Genomic DNA, 25,478 nt, shown 5'->3' with positions numbered 1-25,478 from the left:
TAAGTGGTTGGAAGGCTGGGTTTTGGGTGTTAAGTCATCTTAAGAATTTTGTATTTCAGAAACAGAGCAAAAAGTTATTAATTGTAAGCCTGAATTCTGGATTGCTCTTTAATTGATTTTGGAGGAGATAAAAATCTCTGCATTCATGTAGCTACAGATTTTTTGCTGCAAAAAGTATCCAAAACAGTAACTTAATGAAGTTGGAGATGGTAGAAATAAAATGCTCTCTCTTTTGTCCAGAGAGTACCATTCTTCAGGAAAAACTAGACATTCTTGGTCAATTGCCTAATAGGCAACTGGGCGGTTTTCTTCTAAACATTAGGGCTGTAGTCAGTTTGGCAGAGCTGACAGAAGTGTTCAGCCTTTCACAAGCTCAATGTGCTGCTCTAATCACTTGAAATATTCTGGAGGTAGCTGCTGACCAGGAGCGTTCACTTCTGCTGAGGTGCTGTGTTAAATCAGGATCCGGAGGTACAATGTTATCTGCATGCTGAAGTTACGTCTTCAACTTGTAAGAGTGTGCCAAAGTGTGTGCGTGGGGTTGAAGCCCACTGTGGTTTTACTGAGGTCTCTGGCTGGGTATGTAAAGGAGGAGGGTTTTATATTTAGTCAGCCACGGGTCTGCCGTTGTTTTGAGGGATATTGCTTGGAGATGAGTGGGAAAGCATGGCTTTTGGAAACAGGTGGTAGCTGAACTCCTGTTTGGCTTGGAGAGCTGTGCTTCGTAACTTATGACTTCTTTTTCTCCTGTCTCTTCCTTCTTCTTTCTGTCTTCTAAGTGTCATCTTTATCTTCATTTCCTGACAGTCACTCCCAAATTCTGCTACCCATTCTTTCCTGTTTTTGCCAGGATATTAAAACACCATTATTGCTGCATAAGTGCTTATGTTTTGAGATTAATGGGTAGTGGGAATTCATGTATGAGTCACTGTTTCCAAAAGTCTGCGGACTCAAGCAGATATCAAGGTTTGTGTTTCCAAGGCTATCATCACAGCCAGGAGGGTTAGAAATGTACTTTCTCTTGACACACCAAAATTGGAAGCTCAGATTGCGTATGATGCGCGTTTTGTGTGCAAGGTACACTGTGAAATTCTGGCTCTGCTTGACAGTGTGGTCTGTGTTTAACTGCTTTGTGCAGATCCAGTTGCTGGAGAGCTGAAGCGTATGGTGCGTGCATGGGATGGCATCTACACGTTCACTCTTCTGCTGGTTGTCATGTAATTTGTTTCAGTGCTGTGTGAGTTTTGAGGAACGGATTAGCGGTAAATTCTCAAATATGTAAAATCAGGTAATGCTCTGTGTTGGGAAATTAGTGCTATGGATGCATCTCAGCTTTCACAGTGCCAGAGGGATGCATGGATTTTCTACCTTGATACCTGATTCCATCCTTGCTGTTTAGCTTGAGAAGATAAGCTTGGAAAACATGAGAATTAGCAGGCTTTGGTGTGTCTGCTGGCTACAAAGCTACACCTGAAACCAAACGTGAGATTTTTGTTAGCCGTGCTAGATAGGAACCAGTTGTACACAGGTGATAGGAGGCGGAAAACTGTCAGCAGTCTTAAATAGGGAGTGTCCCAGGCGTCCCTGAGCACAGACTGTGCTGCTGCCCTGCACAAGGAGGGGAACGTGGCATCTGGCAGGTACGTGGCTGTGACGTGGTGGCACCATATTTGCGCCTAACCTGACCTAGAGGCTCTGCGCAGGCACAGGTGCCTGTCTGATCCTGCAGCGAGTTGATCAAGAAAGTGGAGCAGACAGAAAACTACTTTTTTACAGGGTTAGCTTGTCGAGCTCAGTGCCCTGACTGCAGAGTCAGATGAGGGCAAGGCAGCCTGGGGTCACGGGGTGGAGGCAAGGAAGGGTGGCCTTCCTGTGACGGTGGGACAGTCAGGTCAGCCTGGTATCCACAAGCTGCCCCACAGGTGATGGAGACACCATCCATAGTGGGGTGCACAAGTATCTCCTGCTCTCTGTGCTGTGCCAGCACAGCTGTTTGCGTAGCCTCCTGCTGAACCAGACCACAGTCGCTTTTTCCCTCCCCTGCTGTGTTATCTTCCAGGATGATCAGAGCAGCACTGGGGCTCACAGCGTGGCCACAGGAACATCTGTACCAACACAGTCCTGTGGATGACATGTGGGAAGAAGGGAGGTGATGGGGAAATGAGAGGAGAACGTAGAGGAATGGGGATACTTGACTGCCAGGAAAAAATACCTCCTCAAGATGTGTTACAGTAGCTCACTGCTGCTGTTTCATATCTCTGTTGTGTGCAGAATTATTTCTGGTGCAGGGTAGTTAATGGCTGTCAAATTTTGCTCTTGGCAAGGCAAAGCAAAGCTTTTAATTAAGGAGGGGAGGGTCTGAATTTGATGCCTTTTAAAAACTGGCACTCTCAGCTGAACTGGTGTGCTCACTTGGCTGAATCTGCTTTCTCTCCTCAGTTTTATTTTTTGGTTTAGAGGTATTTGGAAATCAGTCTCATACCTGGTTTGGGACCGTCATCAAGTGTGATCAAGACTTGAGAAATAATTAGATGTAGAGCATACATAGCGGCTGTGAGGAGAAAGTGAACAAGGATGTTACTCATCTCTCTCTGAAAATGCCACAAATGGCCTCTCGGGTTTTGCTGGAGAGTGTGTGAAATGACATCTGGAAGTCCCTCCTGAGATACTTCCTTCCTTTCTGTTATTCCTTTGGTTTCTGTGGAGATACAGCCTCTGTTGCTTGCCTCTGTCCTCAATTATGTCAATGGGATCAGGTGAAGGATGTCATCCAGAATTTAGGGGAAAAAAGTTGTTTTTTTTTTTTTTTAAGCCTGGATCCTGTTTGCTCTAACAGCAAAACAAAAGGAATGGGATGACATCCACACAGTGGATTGTCACTGCTATTAAAAAAATAATAATAAATCACACCTCTAATGTTTCTTTAGGGGAAGAGGTTCAGTTCTTCTGCCGTAGCTAAAGGGAAGGAAGGAAGATGAAGAAACTGAATATTTCATTTTCTTAAAGTACTGGTGAACACTAGCTCTCGGTTCCATCAGCTGCAGAATTGTGTTAGTTTGCCTCTACTAAGTGTCCTTGCTCATCAGTCCACTAGGTTAAAGAGTATTTGAGTTTATAATATGTTACAAAACAGGCAAAAGGGCAATTAATTTCTCTTTTATGCTTCATGCGTGGAAGTGCTTGAAGGTGCAGAGTGTTCATGTAAATGGCTACCCACTGCCCTGCAACTGAATGCTGTCTCCTGAGAGTGTCCAGGATCTGCTCATACCCCATCAGGGGTCAGGCTTGGGAGAAACCTACTCTTCATTGATCCAAGTGAGCGTAAACCTGCCTTGGGTGATGCAGTTGTTAACATTTCGATATTCGTTTCTGGAGGTGCTTACTGATCCTCCACTGTGCTTGAAGCATCCGATGCTGGGGGGTACAAAACCGGTCAGTCCAGAAGCAGCTGATCTGTCCTCTGAAATATTCTAGTGGCATGGATCAGCCCAGTAGCAGCCACTTGGAGGCATAAAATAACTACACTGGTTCAGGTTTTTTTGCAATTACCAATAAAGCATAGATAAAAAAGGCTGGACGATTTCCCTCTGTTAAGCTTCTCTTCCTTGGAGAGCTGGCTGCAGTCTGCTCTACATCAAGGGGCTTTATGAAGCTGATGGTGCCCATGTTTCACCCAAATGCAGGGATGAGCAGCAGTTGCTTTTTCGTGATGTGGACTGTCAGAACAGTTCAGTTTTCAATTCTGCCTAAAGACCGTGATGTTCCTTTCCATTACAACCATGAATTCAAAGTGGATGTCTGCTTCAGCAAGCTTGTTTTTGGCAAGAAGCATTTTACCTAAATGTACAGCTGCTTTTTGCTGCGAGAACAGGCTGGGTCCCCAGGCTCTGAGGAAAGCAGTAGGTGTGTTGTGCTGTTTTTGCTCCCGGCGTGGACTCCTTGCCTGTGACTTTAACCTGATTGTTTTCATATTTGTCTTTGATCTCCTGTGCTGTTTGCTCTAAGTGAGTCTCCATCAGGCTACGCACCTACTGCAGGCACCAAGGGTGCAGAAAGAAACTTGAAATGGTGGAAATCCTGGATAAGGCAGGTTTAGACTCACGTGTTCCTGGAAGTAAATGCTCCTTGAATGCTCCCCTATACAGCACTGCAGCTCTAGTTCTCAGTGAAAGAAAAATAAAGGCATGTCTGAAGGAGCTTTTTAATGCCACTTAAAATCACACAGATGCTTGGTTGTGTATATTGGTCTGGTCATGCTGGTGAGTGCTGTCTCTAGGTACTTTACAGAAAAATGAAATGGGTCAGTTAGTTGTCCCCATCTCATTCCCCTGTACTTGACTGGCCTAGGATCACTACATATAAAATTAATATTCCCAAACTGTTTCTAGGCAGGGTAAATTGAGTAGAGGACCTTTAAAAACCTGTCACGGCATATTCTCCCTGTGCTTCAAACGCGATGCAGTGGATCGCCTGCCGGATCGCAAGTCTGTCCAGATCAGATTTGGAGCCAGGAGAGAAAAGCTGGCAGTTTGAAGGATTTCTGCACCTCTGCAGGCTGGAGGTGATGGAGCAGAGAGTGTTGTCACTGAGAGGCTTTGCCGTATCACTGTGTAACGCTGCTGTTGGGCGTAACTTTAAAAATAGCACACTACAACAGGTGGGCACAATTATAGGCTGGTTCCCCAAAATAGCAAGCAACTGTCAGTTTGCTTGGCAAGCAGTATAAAACTTGCTTCATTTCAGTTTTGCAGAATTCGGTTCTAAAATTCCCCACCAGAACCAACCTGGGGGAGAGGAATTGAAATAGGGAGGTAGAAAGGAGGGAATGGTCTAACCTCACCATGTGAAAGAAAAACGAGATGCAATAAAGGGATATAAGTTGTCAGGAAGGGTATGTTCGTGTGGTTTTTGTTTTTGTTTTTTTTTTTTTTCTTTCACGTCCTTTCTTGAAAATTGTTTCTTCTTAAAAGACCAGGCTTCCAAGTTTTAACCTATTCAGTAGGATGGTGACTGTGGCTTTTGTACAGGTAATTTGAACTCTGGTCTGTGTAAATGTCTGAGTTAATATACACTATCACACTGTAACTTCCTCCTGTATCAGAACTATTTCTCCCCCCAAATCCGCTTACAAGAACTTCTTCACTAATGTGCATACAATTAGTACTAAATTCTGAAATTGGCCTTGTCAAATGTCAGTTTAATCAAAACGTTAGCTTATCAGAGCATCCGCAAATAAAATCTAATGTTAGCTGAATATTGTAATGCAGGAAATGTACTAATATTACTTGCCAAATGCATTTAGACCACATGTCTGATGTAAAAGTAAAGCCAGTAAAGCAAGTCTTCAGTTGTAACTATGTAAAATGACAAATCAAGCTGAGGGGTCTACTGAAACTGCAAAATAAAATTAAGAGTTGAGAAAACAAGACAGCTCTCAGCTTTCTCCCAGAATAGAAAGTCTGGCCTGTTTGTCCATCTGTCACCCAAAATAGGCTGCTGAATAGCTATTATTGTGCCTTTTCGCTTGCAATTACTAGAATATCGGTTTGGAGCGACAGTTGAAAAGGCTGGAATTTCTGCTTTTGAGAAAACAGTAAAGCAAAGCCGTGCTACCACTGCCAGTAGGACAGCCTTGCTTAAGCCAGGTGGTATTGGAACAACATAAAGTAGCTAAATCCTCAGAGATTGCTTTTGCCACAACACTATGAATTTATTTTTTTTTTTTTTAACCGAGAGTAAACTCTAAGTGTAGACCTGTAAGTGTCTTTGTATGTGAGAACGTGTCCTCTGGTCAAAGTATATTCAGTTTTGCCAGGTCTTGTTTTAAGCAACACGGGAAAACCTAATGACATTAAAACTTTTCTTTCTACTTGGCATTTTATTGTTTACAAGCAAGACCTTGGCGAGAGGTTTCAGTCAGCGTGCTTCAGTGACTATCTAATGCTACAGACAGCAAGCAAAACTAAGCACGTTCAGCTGAGCGTACGTTGGTACCTGCTCCGTTCCCACCGTGGGACTGGACTGCTCGCCAGGATGCCACAGCCAACTTCAACTGCTGTGGCCTCAAAGGCAGGAAATTAAGCTAGGAGTCTTTAGGAGGGTTGAAATTTGCTAGTTTAACACTGCTGCTGTGTTTTGGTTTTTCTTGTTGTGTTTTTTTTTTTTTTTTCTTCTCCTAACTCTTTGTTTTTCTTACAACTTCATCTTTGCAGGATTTTCTATCTAGAGTGTGGAGTACAAGCCACAAGTTCCTCCCCGCCCCTGTTTTCATACCCATTTCCAGATAGCACAGACTGGTGCGTGAGGATTTCCCTCCTTCCCAACCCGCAGTTCTATTTTTCTAGTAAAACATAAGTGGCTTTGCATAAATTAATATGAAAATATGGTATATGATGCTTGGAAATTAAAGTGCACTGACTAATGCTAGTGCCCTCAGGTCCTCATTAGGGCTGAGGGCCCTGTTGTGGTATAAGCCTGTACAAACCCTTCTACAGAACATACATTGACCAAGTCGTCATGATTTTTAAGAGCAGAAAGTGCAGTAGCAATTGCTCATCGTTTCCTTTATTTGTTTTATTTTATAAAGATCACAGAAGTAGAATCTACTTTTGCAAGGAAAGGTGATCAAAGTCTGCTTTCATACATGTGGCCCCTTGTTGTATTTCATTGCTTGGTCTTCCAATTTCCAGACATGGAAAGAGAGATACCTACCCAAGTCTTCATGTAACATGCGAAGGTGGGGGATGGGGTGGGGTGGAAATGAGCCTTTGAGGTAAACCAACTGTCATCTGGGCTTGGTAAGATAACCAAAACACATCTGGATAGAAAATATGTTACTTTGAAAGTACAGCAGGTCCTTTGTCTTGGATTAAGGTTGTTTTTTTTTCAATAGAGAAACTTTTTTTAAAAAAAGAAGTTATACTCATAAATCAGAGATTTTTCTATGTTTGCTAAAATCATTATCTCTGGAATGTGAAAATAGAACAAAAAAGGAAATCAAGAAAACCTTTACTGTAGGACAGCACACCTGTTAGTTTTCTGAAGAACAGGATGACATGCTGGAGATACAAAGGGTAGAGATCAGTAGCTTTCTTCAAAGGCCACCATTACATTTTCATAAAAGCATTTATTTCTTGGTGTGGTTAGTTGGAACATTTATCTGCACAGCCAGGTTGTCTTTGGTCTATTTTCTATATTTTTGGCATTCTTGGCTCTTAGATGAAATAGCCCTGTGGGTGAAGTTGCCCTGTAGCTGTAATTTCTTTAATACTTGTTTGGTGCGGGCATACTCTGGGTATTATTTGCATGGTGAAAACAAGCTACCCAATTCCCAGGCTGTCTTGACAGATACAGGATCTCTTCTTAGCTACAGTTCCACAAACATGTACCCAGCCTGGTTTCCAGGTGGTTTATCTTCCTCTTCAACCATTACTAGTAGTATTACTGCTAGTAGTTGTGTATTAACTCTCAAATCCAAGTCCACATTGACACAAAATCTTGGAGCAAAATTTAGCCACGGTACAGCTCATAATACCTGGTGTTTGAGAAAGTACAGAAATCAAGCTGACTTGTGGTTCTACTCCATTAGCTGGTTTTAATCATTTTAATGAGGTTGAATTTGCAAATCTGTTGCAGTAGCTTTTTAAAACAACAGTGTATTTAATAGTATGTTCCTTTAAATATATGCATCCCTACTGAATAGAGACTATTCTAAAAAAATCTTATTTTTTTGTATCTGTGTTCCCTTCTGCTGAAGAAGGTAAAGAGGAAGGGAGGAATTCTGTCTGCAAACTGTTGGAGTAGCATCCTGCAGAGATCTGCAAAGCAAAGATGCGCGCTGCTTCATTATTTTATAGCAACAGGTGTGCTGGCTTAGCACAGAATAACTCTCTCATGCTTTCTCCCCTTCAATTATACCTCTTCCTGGAGCTGGCAGCTGTAACGGAGATCAGCCTCCTCCCCTGCTGTACTGAGCCTCAGTAATTTGTTATTCCATATGGTTGAGGTCTGCAACCTGACCAGAAGCTCAGTGCTTTACAGAGGGGTGAGGGGAGCAGGAAGGGTGTGCATCCCCCTTTTATGTTTTGAACTCCTGGCATCCTTCCATACTTGCGAAGGGCCCGGTGCCTGCTCATGTCTTTGCTCCTGAGTGAACGTCATTCAGGTTAACTTCTCTGTGACTTCGGTGGGAGTGGCTAGTCTGCAAAAGAGCTCGTGAGCTGCAGAGAGATCAGGTTATGGCAGTGAGTGACTGTCTTGGAGTTGGACTAATTGGAGTGCTGTAGTCTCTGTCCCACCTGACATGGCCTTTCAGTACTCTTCCTCCTCATTTAAGGTTGTATGTATGCAAGGAGGATGTGAATTGGGGGCAGCACTCAAAAGTAAATTCTGCAATGATATTTTTGAGGTTATTTGTGCTGCAGCAATACCAGTTGTATTCTTTTACTCCCTTCTCCCTTTTCCATGTGTATTTTGAAGCAGTTGGTATTTAATCATTTGAGGTTGAAGCAGTTTGACAAAAAGTGTAGGTTTGCATGAGGGAGAGCTGGGAAGAGGAGACTTGTTCTTATTTCAAGTCCTTCTAAACTTTGCCAGTGGTTCTACCCAACAGGAGAAAACATGCCTATATACCTTGGGAAAATCTGGCACTGCTTTATTTTAATTACAGAAAACGTACAGAAAATATCCTGTTCTCCTGCTATTTTAAAATGCTATAAATTGGGTGGCTTCCTGTGATGTCATGTGCATCATTGTTTAATGTGAGGTAGGGGATGGGAAAGGTAGGAGATGTACTTTCTGCACAAATTAACCTCAGAAAAGTTGATGGTTTGACCTTCATCCATAGGAAAGGAAGAGATAGGAAAGCTGTGTTTTTAATGGTCGGAAAAATAAGGAATAACCATAAAGACAGGAAAGGGAAAATGCTTTTTAACACATGATCTCATTGTTACTTTTTTCCCTGGTAATTTATTATCCCAGCAAATGTTGACTATGACAGTTAAATAGTGCTTGACCTCACTGCAAAAGGACTGCGAGGTTTAACAGAACAAGCTTAATTCCTAGAGATCCTAATATTCAGAGCGATTTGGTTTGGCATTTGCTGTGTTGTGAATGAGAGGATTTGTGATGTCCACCTGGATGTTGAGTAACTTTTTTTTTAATGGCTTTTTCCAGTGACGTGTGAGAATGGTTGTATTAGAGGCAAGGGACAGTCTGCACAGTCGAGGGAGGTGCAGCTTCTCCTGGGGTGTTCTGCAATTGAGAACCTCTGTAGAATCGCAGATGGATGTGTTTTGTTTCAGAAAATGCCATAATTAGGAACTTCATATCTTCGTTGTAGAATCATAGAGTAGTTTGGGTTGGAAGAGACCTTTAAAGGTCATCTAGTCCAACCTCCCTGCAATGAGCAGGGACATCTTCAACTAGAATCAGGTGGCTCAGAGCCCCGTCCAACCTGGTCTTGATAGTCTCCAGGGATGGGGCCTCCACCACCTCTCTGGGCAACCTGTTCCAGTGTTTCACCGCCCTCATTGTAATAAATTTCTTCCTTCTATCTAGTCTAAATCTATTCTCTTTTAGTTTGAAGCCATTACCCCTTGTCCTATTGCACCAGGCCCTGCTAAAAAGTTTGTCCCCATCTTTCTTATAAGTCTCCTTTAAGTACTGAAAGGCCACAACAAGGTCTCCCCAGAGCCTTCTCTTCTCCAGGCTGAACAACCTCAACTCTCTTAGCCTGTCCTCATAGCATAGGTGCTCCAGCCCTCTGATCATTTTTGTGGCCCTCCTCTGGACCCAATCCAACAGGTCCATGTCTTTCCTGTGCTGAGGGCTCCAGAGCTGGGCAGGGTGCTCCAGGTGGGGTCTCACGAGAGTGGAGTAGAGGGGCAGAATCACCTCCCTCGACCTGCTGGCCATGCTTCTTTAGATGCAGCCCAGGATACAGTTGGCTTTCTGAACTGTGAGTTCACATTGCCAGCTCATGTCCAGCTTTTCATCCACCAGTACCCCAAGTCGTCCTCAGCAGGGATAATCTTAACCCCTTCATCCAGCCTATGCTGATATCAGGGGTTGCCCTGACCCGGTTGCAGGACCCTATACTTGGCCTTGTTGAACCTCATGAGGTTCACTCAGGCCCACCTCTTGAGCTTGTCCAGGTCCTTCTGGGTGGCATCCCCATCCCTCAGGCATGTCAGCTGCACCGCTCAGCTTGGTGTCATCCTCAAATTTGCTTAGGGTGCACTTGATCCCACTGTCCATGTCACTGACAAAGATATTGACTCCTGAGGGACACCACTTGTTACCAGTCTCCATCTGGACATTGAGCCATTGACCACTACCCTCTGGATGAGACAATCCAACCAATTCCTCATCCACCGAACAGTCCACCCATCAAATCCATATCTCTCCAGTTTAGAGAGAAGGATGTTGTGGGGACCATGTCAAAGGCCTTACAGAAATCCAGATAGGCAACATCCATAGCTCTGCCCTTGTCCATTGATGTAGTAAAGTGGAATTCATTACAATTTTCACATCTAAACAAATCTACTTAGATGTGACACCTGCCTCAAATATTTGCGAACTCAGTGAAGCTACTCTAAGAAAGTGAGACATGAGATCAAATCTTTAAAACCACCCTCTGACTTTAATGGGCAGCCTTAATTTCAGTAGTGAGGGAATTTCTTTTCAGTGTATGTTCAATGAAGATTTCTGGGATCAAACTTTTCATGCATTAATGCCACCAGCAGGCAAAAACCCCCCAAGTTTATTCCTAAATCAAGTCACATATTGAGTGAGTTTTGTGTGTGCCATCCTTTTGTTTGTATCTATTTTAAACATGGACGCAGACCTGAGGCCCGGTCTGTTTATCGAGTGGTGTCCTGGTGCTCTCAGACTCCAGGACACTCACATAAGTATCTGAATGCTTCTGTACGAGCAAAGTGCTGGAAGAGTAAAGAGGCCCCAGTGTCTTGGAAGAACTTGTTTCTCTTGTCAGAAAGATTTTTTTTTTTTTTTTTTTTGCAATTAGTTTGTAATTCAACCTTTTAGTGAAGCAGCTGTCTCTGAAACACCTTTCTTAATCTGAGTGATAGTTATGTCTGTATAGACTTGTTGTGTATTCATGCTCCTGTTCCTCTTCTGTGTGCCTTCCAGGTGTTGGGGAGAGGGCATGGTAGCCTGGCTTGCTTTTGCTGGGTTTTGTTGTTTTTTGGTACCCTCCCTTGAAGAGAGGCTATCCTGGACTGTTTCTTCCTGTCCTGCTTGGCCATGGAGCTGGGAAACGGAGGTGCTGATAAGAGGCAGACGTGGAGAGGAATAACTCTTTTATTTCACTTCCACTACTTTGTGCATAGATCTCCATCTCCCTGCCTCTCCTCTTCCCCCAGCACCCCAAAATCTCAATCTATAACAAGACTAGCTTGTAATCCTTTGAGTTGCTTGAACTTTGCAGTGAGGCATTCAAAGATAGAAGCTGAGGCACTGGAAGAAGAAGAGCTGATTCTTTTATCTTAGTGCATCTGGTATCATGTTTGTATTCCCAGTTAAAAGGAGACCTTTGTTTCCCTGCTGGTGAGGAGGCCTTGGGAGTGTGGTGAGACTAGTAGTTTCTGATGTGTGTTTCTCTGATCCCATACTAGCATATAGTTGGAGCTCAATTGCTGCTCAGTTGGTTTTTTTGAACTACATAATTTTCTTTAAATTGCACATTTTGTAAACTGACTTGAAGAGTTAATAACTGTTTTAATACTAACTTGTAAGAACATAGTCCAGGTTAAAAATAAAATTACAGCTGTTGGGACCGGACTGAGTTCAAGGCTTATTAGTATTAGTATTGTCTTCAGAAAAAAATATCTGTCCTTATTAGCGTCCTTATTAGCAAGGTTTTGGGTTACAGGCCATTACGTGATTAGCAGGATCACAAGTGCAGCAAAGCGAACTGCATGTCAGCATTGTAACGCGTTTACTTCCCAGCATTTCTTTGTGCAACTAAAACTAAAACGCAGAATTGTGGTTTGTTCTTGGCTCTTCTTCACTGGCCCTCTGTGAAAACAAGCTCCCATCTGGCAAACCAGGTAGCTAGCATGATCGCTATGAATTCAAGCTATGCAGTAACCGGATATAAGGAAAAGAGTTCTTGCTTAGACATGCAGTCCTAGATTTGACTGCTTTGTTTTTAAGACAGATGTGAATATGCCCTAGGGGAGGAATAATGTGGGTTTTTTTCCATGTATAGCCTAGTCCTTCAAAACTAAGTCTCTAACACTGTGGCTTTTCCCTTTCTCTCTTTCCAGTCCTTCCTCCAGTGCTGGTTCCAAGGCACAGCGAGTACAACCCTCAGCACAGCCTATTGGCCCAATTCCGCAACCTGGGACAAAACGAGCCCCACATGCCGCACAACGCTACTTTCCCAGACTCTTTTCAGCAACCCAATAGTCACCCGTTCCCCCACTCGCCCAACAGCAGTTATCCAAACTCGCCTGGAAGCAGCAGTAGCACCTACCCACATTCTCCAGCCAGCTCAGACCCGGGAAGTCCTTTCCAAATGCCAGGTACGGTCAAATTCGGTTCCCCTTCAGAAGGGAGAAGGTGGTTGGACATCACTGGTATCATGATTTTTTTTTTTGCTTAATAATAACAAATTATCAGCCAACACTTGTGTTCAACAGTTAGCTGAGAGATGTAAGGTAATAAAGACTATGTAATTGTTTTGTCAGCTAATAACATTGAGGGTTTTAATGTGCCTCTTTCAAACACAGTTAAAACGTTACAGTAAAACTCTTCTGGTGCAGGGGGAGGGATTCAAAATATTTAGGGGACCAGTTCAACAGTTTAGCCCGCAAAGCGTAGTGTTTAATGCACAAGAAGTGTAATGCTACAGATCATCCTTGCTCAGGAAGGAGATCACCATAAATTCAGCACGAGGCCTTAGTTCTGCGGAAGAAGGATGTTTCTCAAGGGGATCATGCTACTGCTACTTGATAAAATTTCTTCATGTAATGATGTAATTTCAAGAAACAAATATACTTCAACTGAAAAACAGTTCCTTAAGGGCCTGAAAAGAAATCTTCAGACTGTTTTACTTCCTAAAGTCAAAGAAGTAACAACCTTTCTTTGTTGACTGATGTCAGTAGAAAATTCTGTGAAGCTGCCTTCTTTTTTGGTCTTTACATGCTGATGGATAAAAATACTGCAGAAGCAGTCTGTGACAGATTTCTTGATCTAAATGCTAGGAGCAGGACTCCGTGCAAATGCTTACTGATGTTCTGTTTGCATGTTTTCTTCACCAGCTGAGGGAGGGCAGGGTGTGTGTAAACAAAGTGTCAGGCGTCTGAAAATGTGTTTTCTATTACATGAAATTAACATCCACAGATTTCTGCTGATGATAGTTGTTTCTCTGTAAATTTTTGTGAAATGAGTGAAGACTACTGAATTTGCAGAGGCGGGAGGGAAGGAAATAGAGTTTGTATTGTGAAAATTGTGAAAAGTTGATGCAAAACCAGCTTGCTGCTTTTTTTTTTTTTTTAATATGGTTGGTGTGGTTGGGGCTCTTCCAGCAGAGATAAAGGCTTCTCTAACAAGGTCTTCCTGAGCACTGGCCTGTGGAAGTTCACTTGATCTTTGAGGGTCTGTTCTGCCCGCGTGCCCGTAAAGACAAGTCAGCAGCTGCAGTGAAGAAATTGAATCAGAGGAGAGGTCAAGATACTGATGTCCGTGGTGCTTAGCTCTGGACAGTTGTCTGTCTTGCACTAATGAGGAAAGAGGCTGACTTTTGGACAATACAAAAAAAGGAGCGAAGCAGTTATCCAGAGTTCTTGAAAACTTTCTAGATACTGGCTCATTTGTTGCCTGTGGCCTTACAATCTTGTTTCCCTGTCTGTGCATCACTAACACCATATTTGCACATACACGAACATTAAGGCTTAGTAAAACACGAGACTTAAACTCCAGTGCAGCTTTTTATGCAGTCCTGTCATCATCTCTGTCTTTCTCTGCTGCTCTCTTGTCCAACTGAGGATATCCAAGTAAGGGAATTAGAAAGGTACCTGCCAGCATTGGATGTAAAGCTCTCAACACAGTATCTCCTAAACAATAAGCAGTTAAGACATTTCATTAATATATATTTTCTTAAAAATAATTAAGAAAAAAAAAAGGAAAACCCAACCCCAAAAAGCCATCACCCCACAAAAAAACAAACCTTACAAAGCACAGTGGTATGATTCTCCTGCCTTTTGTTGATGCTAATTTGGTTTTCAGGGGTTTGGAGCCCCCTGTGATTATTTGCTGTGGTAGTTTGCAATCCATGCTGTCAGTAATGGAAGTAAATGTGGGATGCCATGTTCACCAGAGATAGCACAGTGGTAATCTAATCTGTTTTTGCAGTGAAAGCTTGCAGGGACCAGGAAAGGGTTTCTCTCTTTTGCCTGTACCTCTGTGCAATTGATTTGGAGGAGAGTGTCCTCTGGTGTATTGGGAAATGGTGACATTGGCAACTTCCTGCAGCTTCTTAGAAGCCTTTTGGGAAGCTTTCCCAGAAGCGAAATAGGCAGCTGGAGGGCAATGCAAGTACCTGGCTGGGATGTTTCAAACAGGACTGAAAGCAGTGTGTTAGTGGGTACGGTCATTGTGCATGGGCTAGTTTTATGCTAGTGATTCAATCCTGAACGGGGCTGTACAGCCAGTAAGAGACACTGACAGATAAATTCCAAACCCAGACGGCCACTTGTGTAGAATTTGGGTGCCTGAACACTTTCTACTTTTTCCATTCTAGGGAAATAGAGCTAATGCTACACAATGACAATAATAAGATCCTGGATATATCTGGGATGTTTGCATACTTTGCTGACAGAATCATGTAGGAAACAGAAAAGTTCAAACTGAAAGTTTTCTGCTCCAACTTCTGTTCATATTTACCATATCCGATATCTACTTCTGGCCTTGTCCTGTGACATCCTTGTGCCTTAATATCTATATGGCACTTTCAACCTGCAAAAACGTGGGCTGGAAACAGCTGAGCTTTCTTTTGTGGCTTAGTGGGGAGAAAGTGACTTGTTTTTAATGCAGTTGTGTTTAATATGCACCATAATTCTTTGCTTTCCTGATTCGAGGTCCATGATTGCTTTCTCAGATTTCTGGTGGGTGGAAGTTTATAGCTGAGTCAGACTGGAAGCATTTCCAGGCTAAAACTGATTGTGTGGGTATGTATATGTACTTTAAAGAGAGGAAAGGACTCTTGTATCTCTACCTCTTCTATATTTAGCTGATACTCCCCCTCCTGCTTACCTGCCTCCGGAAGATCAGATGACACACGATACCTCCCAGCCAATGGATACCAACATGATGGCACCCGCAATTCCCCCTGACATACACAGAGGAGGTAAAAACACTTTATTGTCATCTTCTACTTTGCTTTTTAAGAGTAACGAACTTTCAGAACTGACTTTTAATAATTGCGTTCTTATTTTGGATCTGTGTTGTCTATGGAAATTTTTAGCTGTAGAAAAGAAAAAAAAAAAGCCATGTAATTTTTTGCTGTATTTGTAAGGGATGACTTAGTAAATCTGGAGATAAAAAATTATAAATGTAAATATTTGTTTAGGACAAAAAGCTATCACATGACTCTTTAAAAATGTAAAATGGACGAAGTTTATTACTTTCTTACTCCCAACCAACTCAGTGACCAAAGTGATTTTATATTTTGTATCTGGAACTTCCACTAATCACTGAACAGAAAGGGTTCCTATGATGCTGTGAATTTCTACGTGTGATGCTGAAATTACATGTGTGCAAGGAAAGGAATCTCTTTCTCTCTTATGATTACATTGATTTATTGGAACAATGCAGTTAATGCTATATAATGTCACTGAATTGTGGATGACAGTAGATATGGTCAAGTATAGCTCTCCAAGCAAAGACTTGATCAGAGGCTGGATGCTAGTACTGTTAGTTATGTAAATTCCCAGAGACATTTTACACAGGCAACTGGAATATCTGTAAATTTTCCTTTGAGACAGTACATCTCATAAAATTGTCTTTTCTTATTATGTTTTTGTCCTGAATTCTAAACTTTAGTCTGTAAAGAGTGTGCTGCCCTTCTCCTGGTCATAAGGGCATTTGGGTTGGTTTTTTTTTTTTTCAGTTTGTGTTGTTCCATCTTCTCTCCCCATTTTTGTTCCATCTTTGAGTCATGCAGTGATAGCACTTGGTTCAGAATTCAGAGCTGTCTGCCTGAGGTGTGGTGTTGCTATAGACTTTAAAATCTGTATTAAAAAAAACCCTATTGCTTTATGTACTATGACACAGACATCTTTTTACGCGTTGCTTTTTAAAGCCTTTGCAGCCGGCCGTGGCTGCTGAGTAAAGGATTTAGTGCATTCATCACATTGTGAGAAATAGCCCCTTTAGAGAACACATAAGCTGACACAGTTGTGGCCTATGCCAAGAAAGAGCAGCAAGCTGGATGCTGTGCCAGAGTGATTATCAAGATCACAGGCGTTTGAACAATATAACTGTTGTTTGATTTTTTTTTTTTTTATTATTTCTTTTTACTTGTTTTGTTGCTAAGCTTAATGTCTGGATTCAGGAAGTATATTTGCCCTCTTAGAACGATTTGGATAGCTTTTCTGCTAACCTATTTACTCTCTGCATGGAATGAGTTTTGCATGTGATAAACCCCGTCTGTAGCATTTCCTTTTTTTTTTTTATATATATACACTGTGTATAGTTCTTGCTCACCCAAAGTGCGTTTATCAATATTTATGCCTAACTGCAGACTTTTGCAAGTTTGTCTCTCTCACAAAACACACGAATACAGTAAAATTCCTCTGTTACATGAGAGTTGATAAAGAGAAAAGGGTTTACATTTTTCTTCTTGCTTTTTAACGTTTAGCCATTTCAAAATAAAAAGTGTGTCTATTAGTATTTTTCTCTCCCAGTAGTTTAGTACAATGGATTTTTATCTTTGTGTCTTCATTTAAAAGAAAAAAACCAATGCCTTACTTCTGTGTGCCTTCATGTGTTTATTATTCGTATATGTATGCTGTAATTGCACTACTTTTACAACCTGCAGCAGATGTTTTTTTTTAAAGAAGCGTTTTTACTGTGAACTTACTGCAGCATTTCTGTTGCAAACTTTTTAGAAGCATGTTCTTCATGGTGATTTGTTAGTCTTAAGAGATTTGATTTAACAAGCTGCATCCTGTCAACGAAGTTGGGTAATTTCCATTGTTGGCCCATGCTGGGAATAGAGAGACTAAACGCACCTGCTCTGCATGACTTAAAGCAAATGTAAGGAAGTTAGTATGAAATCTGTGAGAGGCAGATATGATTCATTCTGTAAGAATGGCCAGCTGGCAAGATTTCTTCCTGACTTTGAGAACTGGGGCAAAGCTGCAGCTTTGATAATTGCTGGCATCTTCGTGGGAATTAAGTGTAGTAACCTCTTACTAATAATTAATGAGTGATTTTTATTATTTTTTATTGTTGTTTTTTTTTTTTACAGTGACGTGAAAGGATAGAAAATGCTAGGGTATCAGGGAAGATCATCTCCTTTTTACCAGTGTTTTAAGCAAGTTACTGGTCAGTAGTAGGCACTGTGCTTGGAGATTTTGCACAGTGATGTAGGATGTGTTAATCCTGCTTTTGATTATTTGCCACTACGTCTGCTATGTAGTGCTGGTTTGAGGAGGTCATTTTGTTTTTTGTTTTGCACGCGTCAGAACACTCATAGCATTATGATCTGTGAACAGAGGAAAATATGAACACTGGTCTTAGTTGGCTGATTTCAGTAAAGACTTGGGGCTGGGAGAAGGAAACCCCTGGCCAGAGAAACAAGTTTTCCTGTAATACCAGTATGATTTTCATTTTAGCACTTTGACCTGCAGTTGGAGCTTTAATCTGCAAAGTTGGTATTTTAGCAGCAAGTCCAGCTGTGCTAGCCTTAGCAGTGAAATAGCCTCCTTCATTTAAAAGAAACCACGGAAAGCAACCACAATCCCTTCACTAGCCTCCTTTTATTTGGAGGCAGTTTAATAACTTGTAGCTGTATTTGGCGCTTGAAAGAATGTGCTCTGGGTGGGGATATCTGAAGAGTTGTTGGACACCTACTGGAAAACTCTTTTTGGTAAAGACCTTCGGTACCATCTGGAGATATTGTTCCCTGTGCACAGTCACAAGTGTTACCTCAAGACATCCCCGTGTTTCTAGAACTTGATAGGCAGAAATCGTGAACCAGAAATTTCCTGTCGGCATTCTGCACAACTCCTAGCTTCAGTTCGGAGCTGCTGAGGAGGAGCTTCTTGTTGCCAGAGTCTGGAAAACCATGTTCTGAGAAACCATGTTCTGCTATTACTCAACAAGTAACTTTTGGCAATGAACAGTTGCAGATTTTGCATTTGGTAGCACTTAATGAATAAAAGGTTCTCATTAAACAATATTTTCCTCCATTTCATCTGCTCTTCGGCCCAGCATAATTGTTAGGATCCTGCACATCCCTTTAGGATCCCTTGTTCAGCTTCTGATCCCAAGCAGTATCTGTTCATATTGAAGATGTGCTTCATGTGTGTTCTGCAGACAAATGTCTGTCTCAGTTTTTGAAGTCTCTTACCCTTCCCCCAAGAAGCCCAGGACTTGTGCATGCCCTGAATACTGAAAGATTGATCTGCTGACGTGTATTTAAGCTACCTTGCTATACTTCTTGGTACTCAAAGTTACAAATGGTCTCTGGTGCAAATGTGTGATGCTGTTTCTCCTTGTCACTATACAACTTCGCAGTAAGCACAGAAATTACTTGTAATTTGGTAGCTGAGTGGAATGAATTGAAGTAGAAGTTCGTTTACTAAATTGGAAAGAAAGCTGAGCTGTGTAATTGCAGTGTTTCTCTGCTGTCTGGGCCCACAACATAGCATGTTGTAGAAAATGCAGCAGGGATATTGGAACACTGGTTGGTATGTGCCCGGGAGCTTCCTGCACTTCTCTGTTGATATCTAGTGACAACCTTTCTCTCCTGTGAGTCTTGGTGAAATTATTCTATTGTGTGTCCATGGCTATGAAAAGTTCAAAATTAACTGAAGGAAGAAGAGCCATCATTTAGCTGCAGTTGCTTATCCAGCTCATCTTTCAGTGATCTTCAGCCAAAATCTGCAGGTTTATGGATCTTTACATCTCGAGCCTGTATTTCAGTGCCGTTAGATTGTAACATTTCCATTGTTGCTTTACAGATGTTCAAGCAGTTGCTTACGAGGAACCGAAGCATTGGTGCTCCATTGTCTACTATGAGCTGAATAATCGTGTTGGGGAGGCATTCCACGCTTCTTCCACCAGTGTCCTGGTGGATGGCTTCACTGATCCTTCAAACAACAAGAACAGATTTTGCCTGGGGCTGCTTTCGAACGTTAACCGCAACTCCACCATTGAGAACACTAGGCGGCATATTGGCAAAGGTGAGGTTTGGATCTTTGCATCCATTTTTTGGATTTTTGGGGGTGGGGAGGGAAGGGGCATTTCCCCTAGACGTGACAACTTGGGCCGCTACCTCAAGAGGTCTTACAAGCAAAGTATTGTTCTTACCTGGTGTGTCATTACAGGAAGCTCTTACCCTTAATCAATTTTTAATTGTCCGAAGGCTATCATAGTATTAATTAGAATGAAAGCTTAAGGCAGTTTGTCTAATGAAATGCCTTGATTTATCTTGATTATTGGTGTATATGGAAATCAAAATTATAGTTCTTGGCACAGAATTCTTAGCTAGCCTTATTGCCAACATAAATTAGTTATCCTAACGTGTATTTAGAGAGAGAACCTGCTAAAACAGTTTTTCCAAATTCATTTTTCACAGGCTGGTGATTCTTTCAGTGGAAATTTTGTGCTTCTCTTCTATGGCTGTGACAGTGTCCTGCAAAAGAGAAAAGCTTCTGGTTTTTGTCTGACTTCGTGCAGTCCTCTTGTTCTGAGAACTCACTATAATGCTAATGACAGGCAAAGCTAACATTGCCCCCTGCAACGGGACATTCCTGCCAGACATATTTTTAAGGTGTTTACGTTATTAATAAACTCCAAATTTTCTGAGACAACTGAGGGTTCAACATGCCCAAGCAATGGGGTGTATGTTGTTAAGTGCCAATTAATGAAGTTTCTTCTTCCTCCTCCTTAAAAAGAAGGAAAGAATTGAAACGGAAGAGATCTGTCAGGTCTTCAAGTTTGAGCCCTTGGTCCGGAGAGGTTTTCTCTACGTGAAGAATTGTGCAGCTCTCAGCAGTACACCACACCTGTGCTGTGCCACTCAAGTCCTAATACTTCTTCCCTCTTTGCCTTCCCATCCATCTTACCAAGTATCAGGATATTTATTTAACACCTCATTCATTTTCCTGTTAAAAGTAACCCAGCTGCAAGCAGAGTTGGGCTGAAGCACTTAACTGCATATGTACCGAAGCAGAGTGTGAAGGAGACAAGGATGCTGTTGAATAAGTAAATGTGTACAACTAATGACGATGTAGAACTTTTAGTCTTTAAGGAGGAGTAAATCCCAAACTTGAAGGCATAGCCATAAATGTTTTTGCAGATCAGGTGGGAGTATATAGGTACCCACACAGGTACACGCATAGTCATCAGCAAAATCCTACATGACAGAGCACAATCAAGGCTTTCTGAATTGATTTCAGTTTAGCTTTTAAATTCTGTGTGGTTGCTTCTCTGATTTGTGACACTGTGGGAGGGGAAAGGTTTAATAAGCAAATAATTACTTTTTAAACACAAAAGGCAAACTTTCTTGCTTTCTCAAAGCCTTTGGAATTGAGTCCTACTGACAGCAAATCTCCACAAAGGTTCCCTGTATGCTGCTCTTCTGGGGCTTGCTGCCATCAGTGGCAGGTGAGGGAGCAAGCAGTAAAAGGTGAAAAGACTGTAAGATCGGTGTGTACCCTCATTTGACAGATACATATGAGGAATATAGAACCATTTAGTTTAGAAAAGACCCTTAGGATCATCAAGTCCAACCGTAAACCTAACACTGCCAAGTCCACCACTAAACCATAATCCCTAAGTGCTGCATCTACACATCTTTTAAATACTTCCAGGGATGGTGACTCAACCACTTCCCTGGGCAGCCTGTTCCAAATGCTTGATAACCCTTTCAATGAAGAAATTTTTTCTAATCTAAACCTCCTCTGGCATAACTTGAGGCTATATAAGGGCCATTTTCTTTTTCCAGCTTTCTGGAATTAAAGCGAGCTGAAAAAACTTGTGCAATCCAAAATAGCATTCAGGACTTTTCCAGAGAATCCAGCTTGGGGCTGCTTTAGTACCTACAAATTATGCAGTAGGTTTCTGCTTTCTCCTCTTGCATTCCCAAGTATTATTTTACATAAATATGATGAGAAAAAAGTTCAAGGCGTCAAGCCACCCAATGTACTGCATCAAAACTACTGCAGTGCTTGCTAGTTTATTGCTGTTGAATATACAACATGTTAAAACACAGGAATTACCTATTTCCCTACATATATATATGCATACATACACACACACACACTCCTTTCAAATCACCTACTGATGAAACAGGAAAGTAAAAATCAAGTTTGAAGACAGGCAGCTGATGGTCTGATACGCGGTTAATTTTTATCTCTTTAAGCAGAAACATATGTCTGTGGAGAGAGAGCATGAAAAACAGATACACAGCATGAATTCATCTAACCTCCTTATGTCAACCTTCTCTTCCTAGGTGTTCATCTCTATTATGTCGGTGGGGAAGTGTATGCTGAATGTCTTAGCGACAGCAGTATTTTTGTGCAAAGTCGAAACTGCAACTACCATCATGGATTCCATCCCACCACAGTCTGCAAAATTCCCAGTGGCTGCAGTTTGAAAATTTTCAATAATCAAGAGTTTGCTCAGCTTTTGGCTCAGTCAGTGAACCATGGCTTCGAGACAGTGTATGAGCTTACTAAGATGTGTACTCTCCGTATGAGTTTTGTAAAGGTATGTGAAAATTTTCTTGAGATTATTTTGTAAGCAAAGTAAATTGCTTTTACTTAATGTGGTGTTTTTGAATGCTCCAGTGCCTCCCTCCATTGACCTGTTGTCTTTGCGGATGAAATGCATCTGATGCACATACTTTGAAAGCTTGAGGTGACTTGCAGAACGTTTTTCTTCACATAAGTCTATAGTCACTTGTGAAGCATTTCCGTCATGTCTTGTTAACTATTCTAACTTCACTGAATTGCCTCTTGTAAATTTTTAGTGTTTCAGTTAAACTTTTGTATTTAATGTGTGTATAGGTAGTGTGTGTATATAGAATTATTTGCATAGTAATTCTGGAATTATGGGGCTTGTCTTTCTAATTGTGTGGGATATGGCAGGATACAGTATAAGTAAGTTTTGAAAAGAATTGAGTCATTAATTATTTGGCCTAAAAGTGGAAAAGCCACCAATTAATGATGTGCCATCAGCTTTTGCACCTTTTTTTGCCCATTGCTATGGTCCATGCTATCTCCTGCTCTGTAAGAGGCTCAGCTGAACTTCATACTTCTGTTCCTGGGTGGTATTTTTGGAGAGTTGAGCTGGGACTACAGTGTAAGTCATTGATAATGGTTGTGGGAGTGTAGATAGCATAATCCTCTAAATCTGCTTTGACCAGCAGCTCCCAAATTAGGAGCTGCAGTAATTATTTAGATTAATATACATACCTTTCTATTCTAGGGGGGTGTGCAAGGTCAAGATTTGTGATGTGGCATGTCAACATGTGTACTGATATAAAAGGGCTGGTCACATCTATGAAAGTAGTCACATGAAAATGGTAACATGCTGAAGCACTCTTCTTGATAGGAGGATAGAAACTTTCAGATGTGTTAAGACAGGGGTTCCTAAAATGGAATAGGTTGTTTATAGCTCTGCATCCTGTAGGTTGTATGGCCGTGTTGCCTGAACAGTTGCACAGGACCTCCTGTGTGTTGGATGTTGCACTGCACAGTGTTTAGAGCTGCTGCCACCTGGGTTGGGATTAATATAGAGGGGATAACAGGGGTTAATATAGAGCAGAGCAAACTGTACCTGCAGCCATCTTTAGTCTTGTCTCCAGACCTGCCCCAAAAATGGTTCACTTATAAAATTATTTCAAATGCTGTTTAAATATCTGCTTTTATCTTTGGTAGTTACTGTAACTGAATTGGGTATGAGCTGAAACAAAACCTATCTTGTCTTAATTTGAGAAATAGGCTGATAGGGAATGACCATGCCCTCTTTCTCCAAAGAGGAATGTTTCTGACTTGTTGCCCATTTTATTGCGTCCATCTTGAGAATGATGCTTTGGTTCTTGTCAGACAGATGCCTCACCCCCACTTCCATAATGTCGGTCGATGATCTTATTTTTTCTGAGATCCAATTTGTTGATCTGTTTGGCAGCATTTCTCCATCCCACCTCCCCCCCCCCCCCCCCCCAATTTGTTCTATTTTTGGTCTTGGCAGAGAAGACCTGATTATTCCCCTCTTCAGAGGCTTTATTGGGACATCAAGCAACTGGCAGTGAGGTATGGGAAAATTTTGCACTGCCACAGGTTATGTCTTTAGGAATTTAAAGATTTCTATTCCAAGAGATCTCAAAATGCCACTTCCTCCAAATGTAATTTTTGGTTTTTTTGTTTGTTGAAATGTGATAATAGTTGGCGTATCAAGTGTGTTATTCTACCCTGCTGATAACAACTGTTGAAAGCTAGAGTATTTTGGTAAGAAAGAAGATGATTGAAGTATGCTTCTCACATATTCGGTATTATAAAAGAAGGTGATTTTTTTTTTTTTTTTTCTTTCCCCACTTGTGATTCTGTTTCCAGGGTTGGGGAGCTGAGTATCATCGCCAAGATGTAACAAGCACTCCATGCTGGATAGAGATACATCTTCATGGTCCCCTTCAGTGGCTGGATAAAGTACTTACTCAGATGGGCTCTCCTCATAATCCTATTTCTTCAGTGTCTTAAAAGGTTCTAAGCTCCTGCATTTTGGAAACAATTGAGCCTTGCGTGTACTTGAAGGACGTATGAGTCAGACACACACATTTTTTAATTTTTTTTTTCCCCCTGAACTGGCAACAGCTGAATAAGAGCCATGGAAATACTTGACTTCTGTGACCAACTGTTGGCTTCAGAAAAAAAAAAATCCCTTTGACATACTGTTGGTATCAAGAATTTTAGTTTACATTGTAACGTACTATTGCAAAGTTGATTTGCAGGACTTAGTGCAACGGGGACGACCGAGCCAAACCAACAATCTGTCAGACCAAGTTCCTGAAGGATCTTCCTCTAGCTGGCACTCTGAGATTCTCTTTCTTCCTTATGTTCAGCGCTTGCTGTTTTCCCCTGTGTCCTCTGGGGTTAAGAGCTGATGTTGGTGAAGTCTGCATTTTGCAGGCTGTCTGCAGTACATTTTAAAACCATTTGTCTAAGTTGATGGTTGCTGTTCTCTTTAAAAGAAAAAAAAAAAGTCATAAGGTTTAATCTCAATAATTGTGTAATAATCTTTGAAATTGTGTCCTGACCATACTGCTGTAAGAATGTTAGCTATGTTTTTTGCTAAATGTATGTACGGTGTATTTGAAAGTTTAGAAATTAATTAGATTTAGACCATAAAGGAATTAGGAATATTTGAATGGGGGGAGGTGGGAGCGGGAAGGGAAAATGACAACTGAATTGTAGAATATATTGTAAACATAGCTTGTTAGTTTAAACTGAGGTCTGAGTTTTGCTGTGCATTTCATTTTTGTAGTGGCTTCATCTTGTTAATTCTGACTATTTTTGCCTCTTCGTTTTCCCCCAAAACGATTGCGCAGCTGGTTAATTCTTTTACCCATGAAGAGGATAAAACAATTAATTCCTGCAGTTTGAAGGCTGCAGCTCTATGTATTTCAAGACAAAATTGTACAGAGTGCTCTCTAACTATGGAGCAGTTTTATACCGTTTATGTAACAGAAGCTTTTAATTTTCTAAGAGAATCTTGTTTTGCCAAACTTAGTAACTGTTAATTGTTTGGAGGACTTCAAAATCCCAGTATGGGTCTATTTCAAACTCTTAAAAATATATATATTTTTAATTTTTACTTTTTTTTACTGCTTGGTTTATTTTCTTCTCTTTGATCTTTTATATTCACGTAAGCTGTAGTACTTTAAGTACCTTTATTCCAAAACTAGTGGGTTCTCTTTACTGGAAGTTTTGAATAAAACCTGTTGTTACTGCTTACATTTGATTAAAACCTTGTCTTGTCCACTTCTTAGTAGACTCTTAACAAACCAGATAAAGATACGGTCTTGGAGGAGACACAACTAGAAATGAAGATACGCTGAGCTTAGACAGTTATAATTAGTACAGGTTAGTAACCCTACCAAACTCAGTATATGAGATAAATGAGTACTCTAGAGAGAAAGATTTCGTAACCAGGCAAGATTAGAACGGATGCAGTAACACTGAAGTATCCTAGCCGCTTAAATGTCTTGCTGCTCCTTGCCA

General features: G+C 41.3%; 1 protein-coding gene across 3 annotated transcripts in view; it reads left to right on the top strand.

Moving 5' to 3' along the window:
- Window positions 1-25,224, top strand: part of SMAD1 (SMAD family member 1) — a 115,304-nt gene extending 90,080 nt beyond the window's left edge. For all 3 annotated transcript variants that reach the window (XM_074588883.1, XM_074588881.1, XM_074588882.1), the window contains 5 exons: window positions 12,291-12,548; window positions 15,257-15,373; window positions 19,215-19,436; window positions 21,710-21,966; window positions 23,814-25,224. In XM_074588883.1, the coding sequence (XP_074444984.1) occupies window positions 12,291-12,548; window positions 15,257-15,373; window positions 19,215-19,436; window positions 21,710-21,966; window positions 23,814-23,957 (998 nt within the window). In that variant the 3' untranslated portion in view covers window positions 23,958-25,224. The remainder of the gene's footprint in view (window positions 1-12,290; window positions 12,549-15,256; window positions 15,374-19,214; window positions 19,437-21,709; window positions 21,967-23,813) is intronic.
- The last annotated feature ends 254 nt before the right edge of the window (window positions 25,225-25,478 follow it).

Source organism: Larus michahellis, chromosome 5 (genome assembly GCF_964199755.1).
Source record: "Larus michahellis chromosome 5, bLarMic1.1, whole genome shotgun sequence".
Lineage (NCBI taxonomy): Eukaryota > Metazoa > Chordata > Aves > Charadriiformes > Laridae > Larus > Larus michahellis.
Note: the sequence above shows the minus strand (reverse complement) of the source record. Positions and strands in the feature narration are given on the sequence as shown.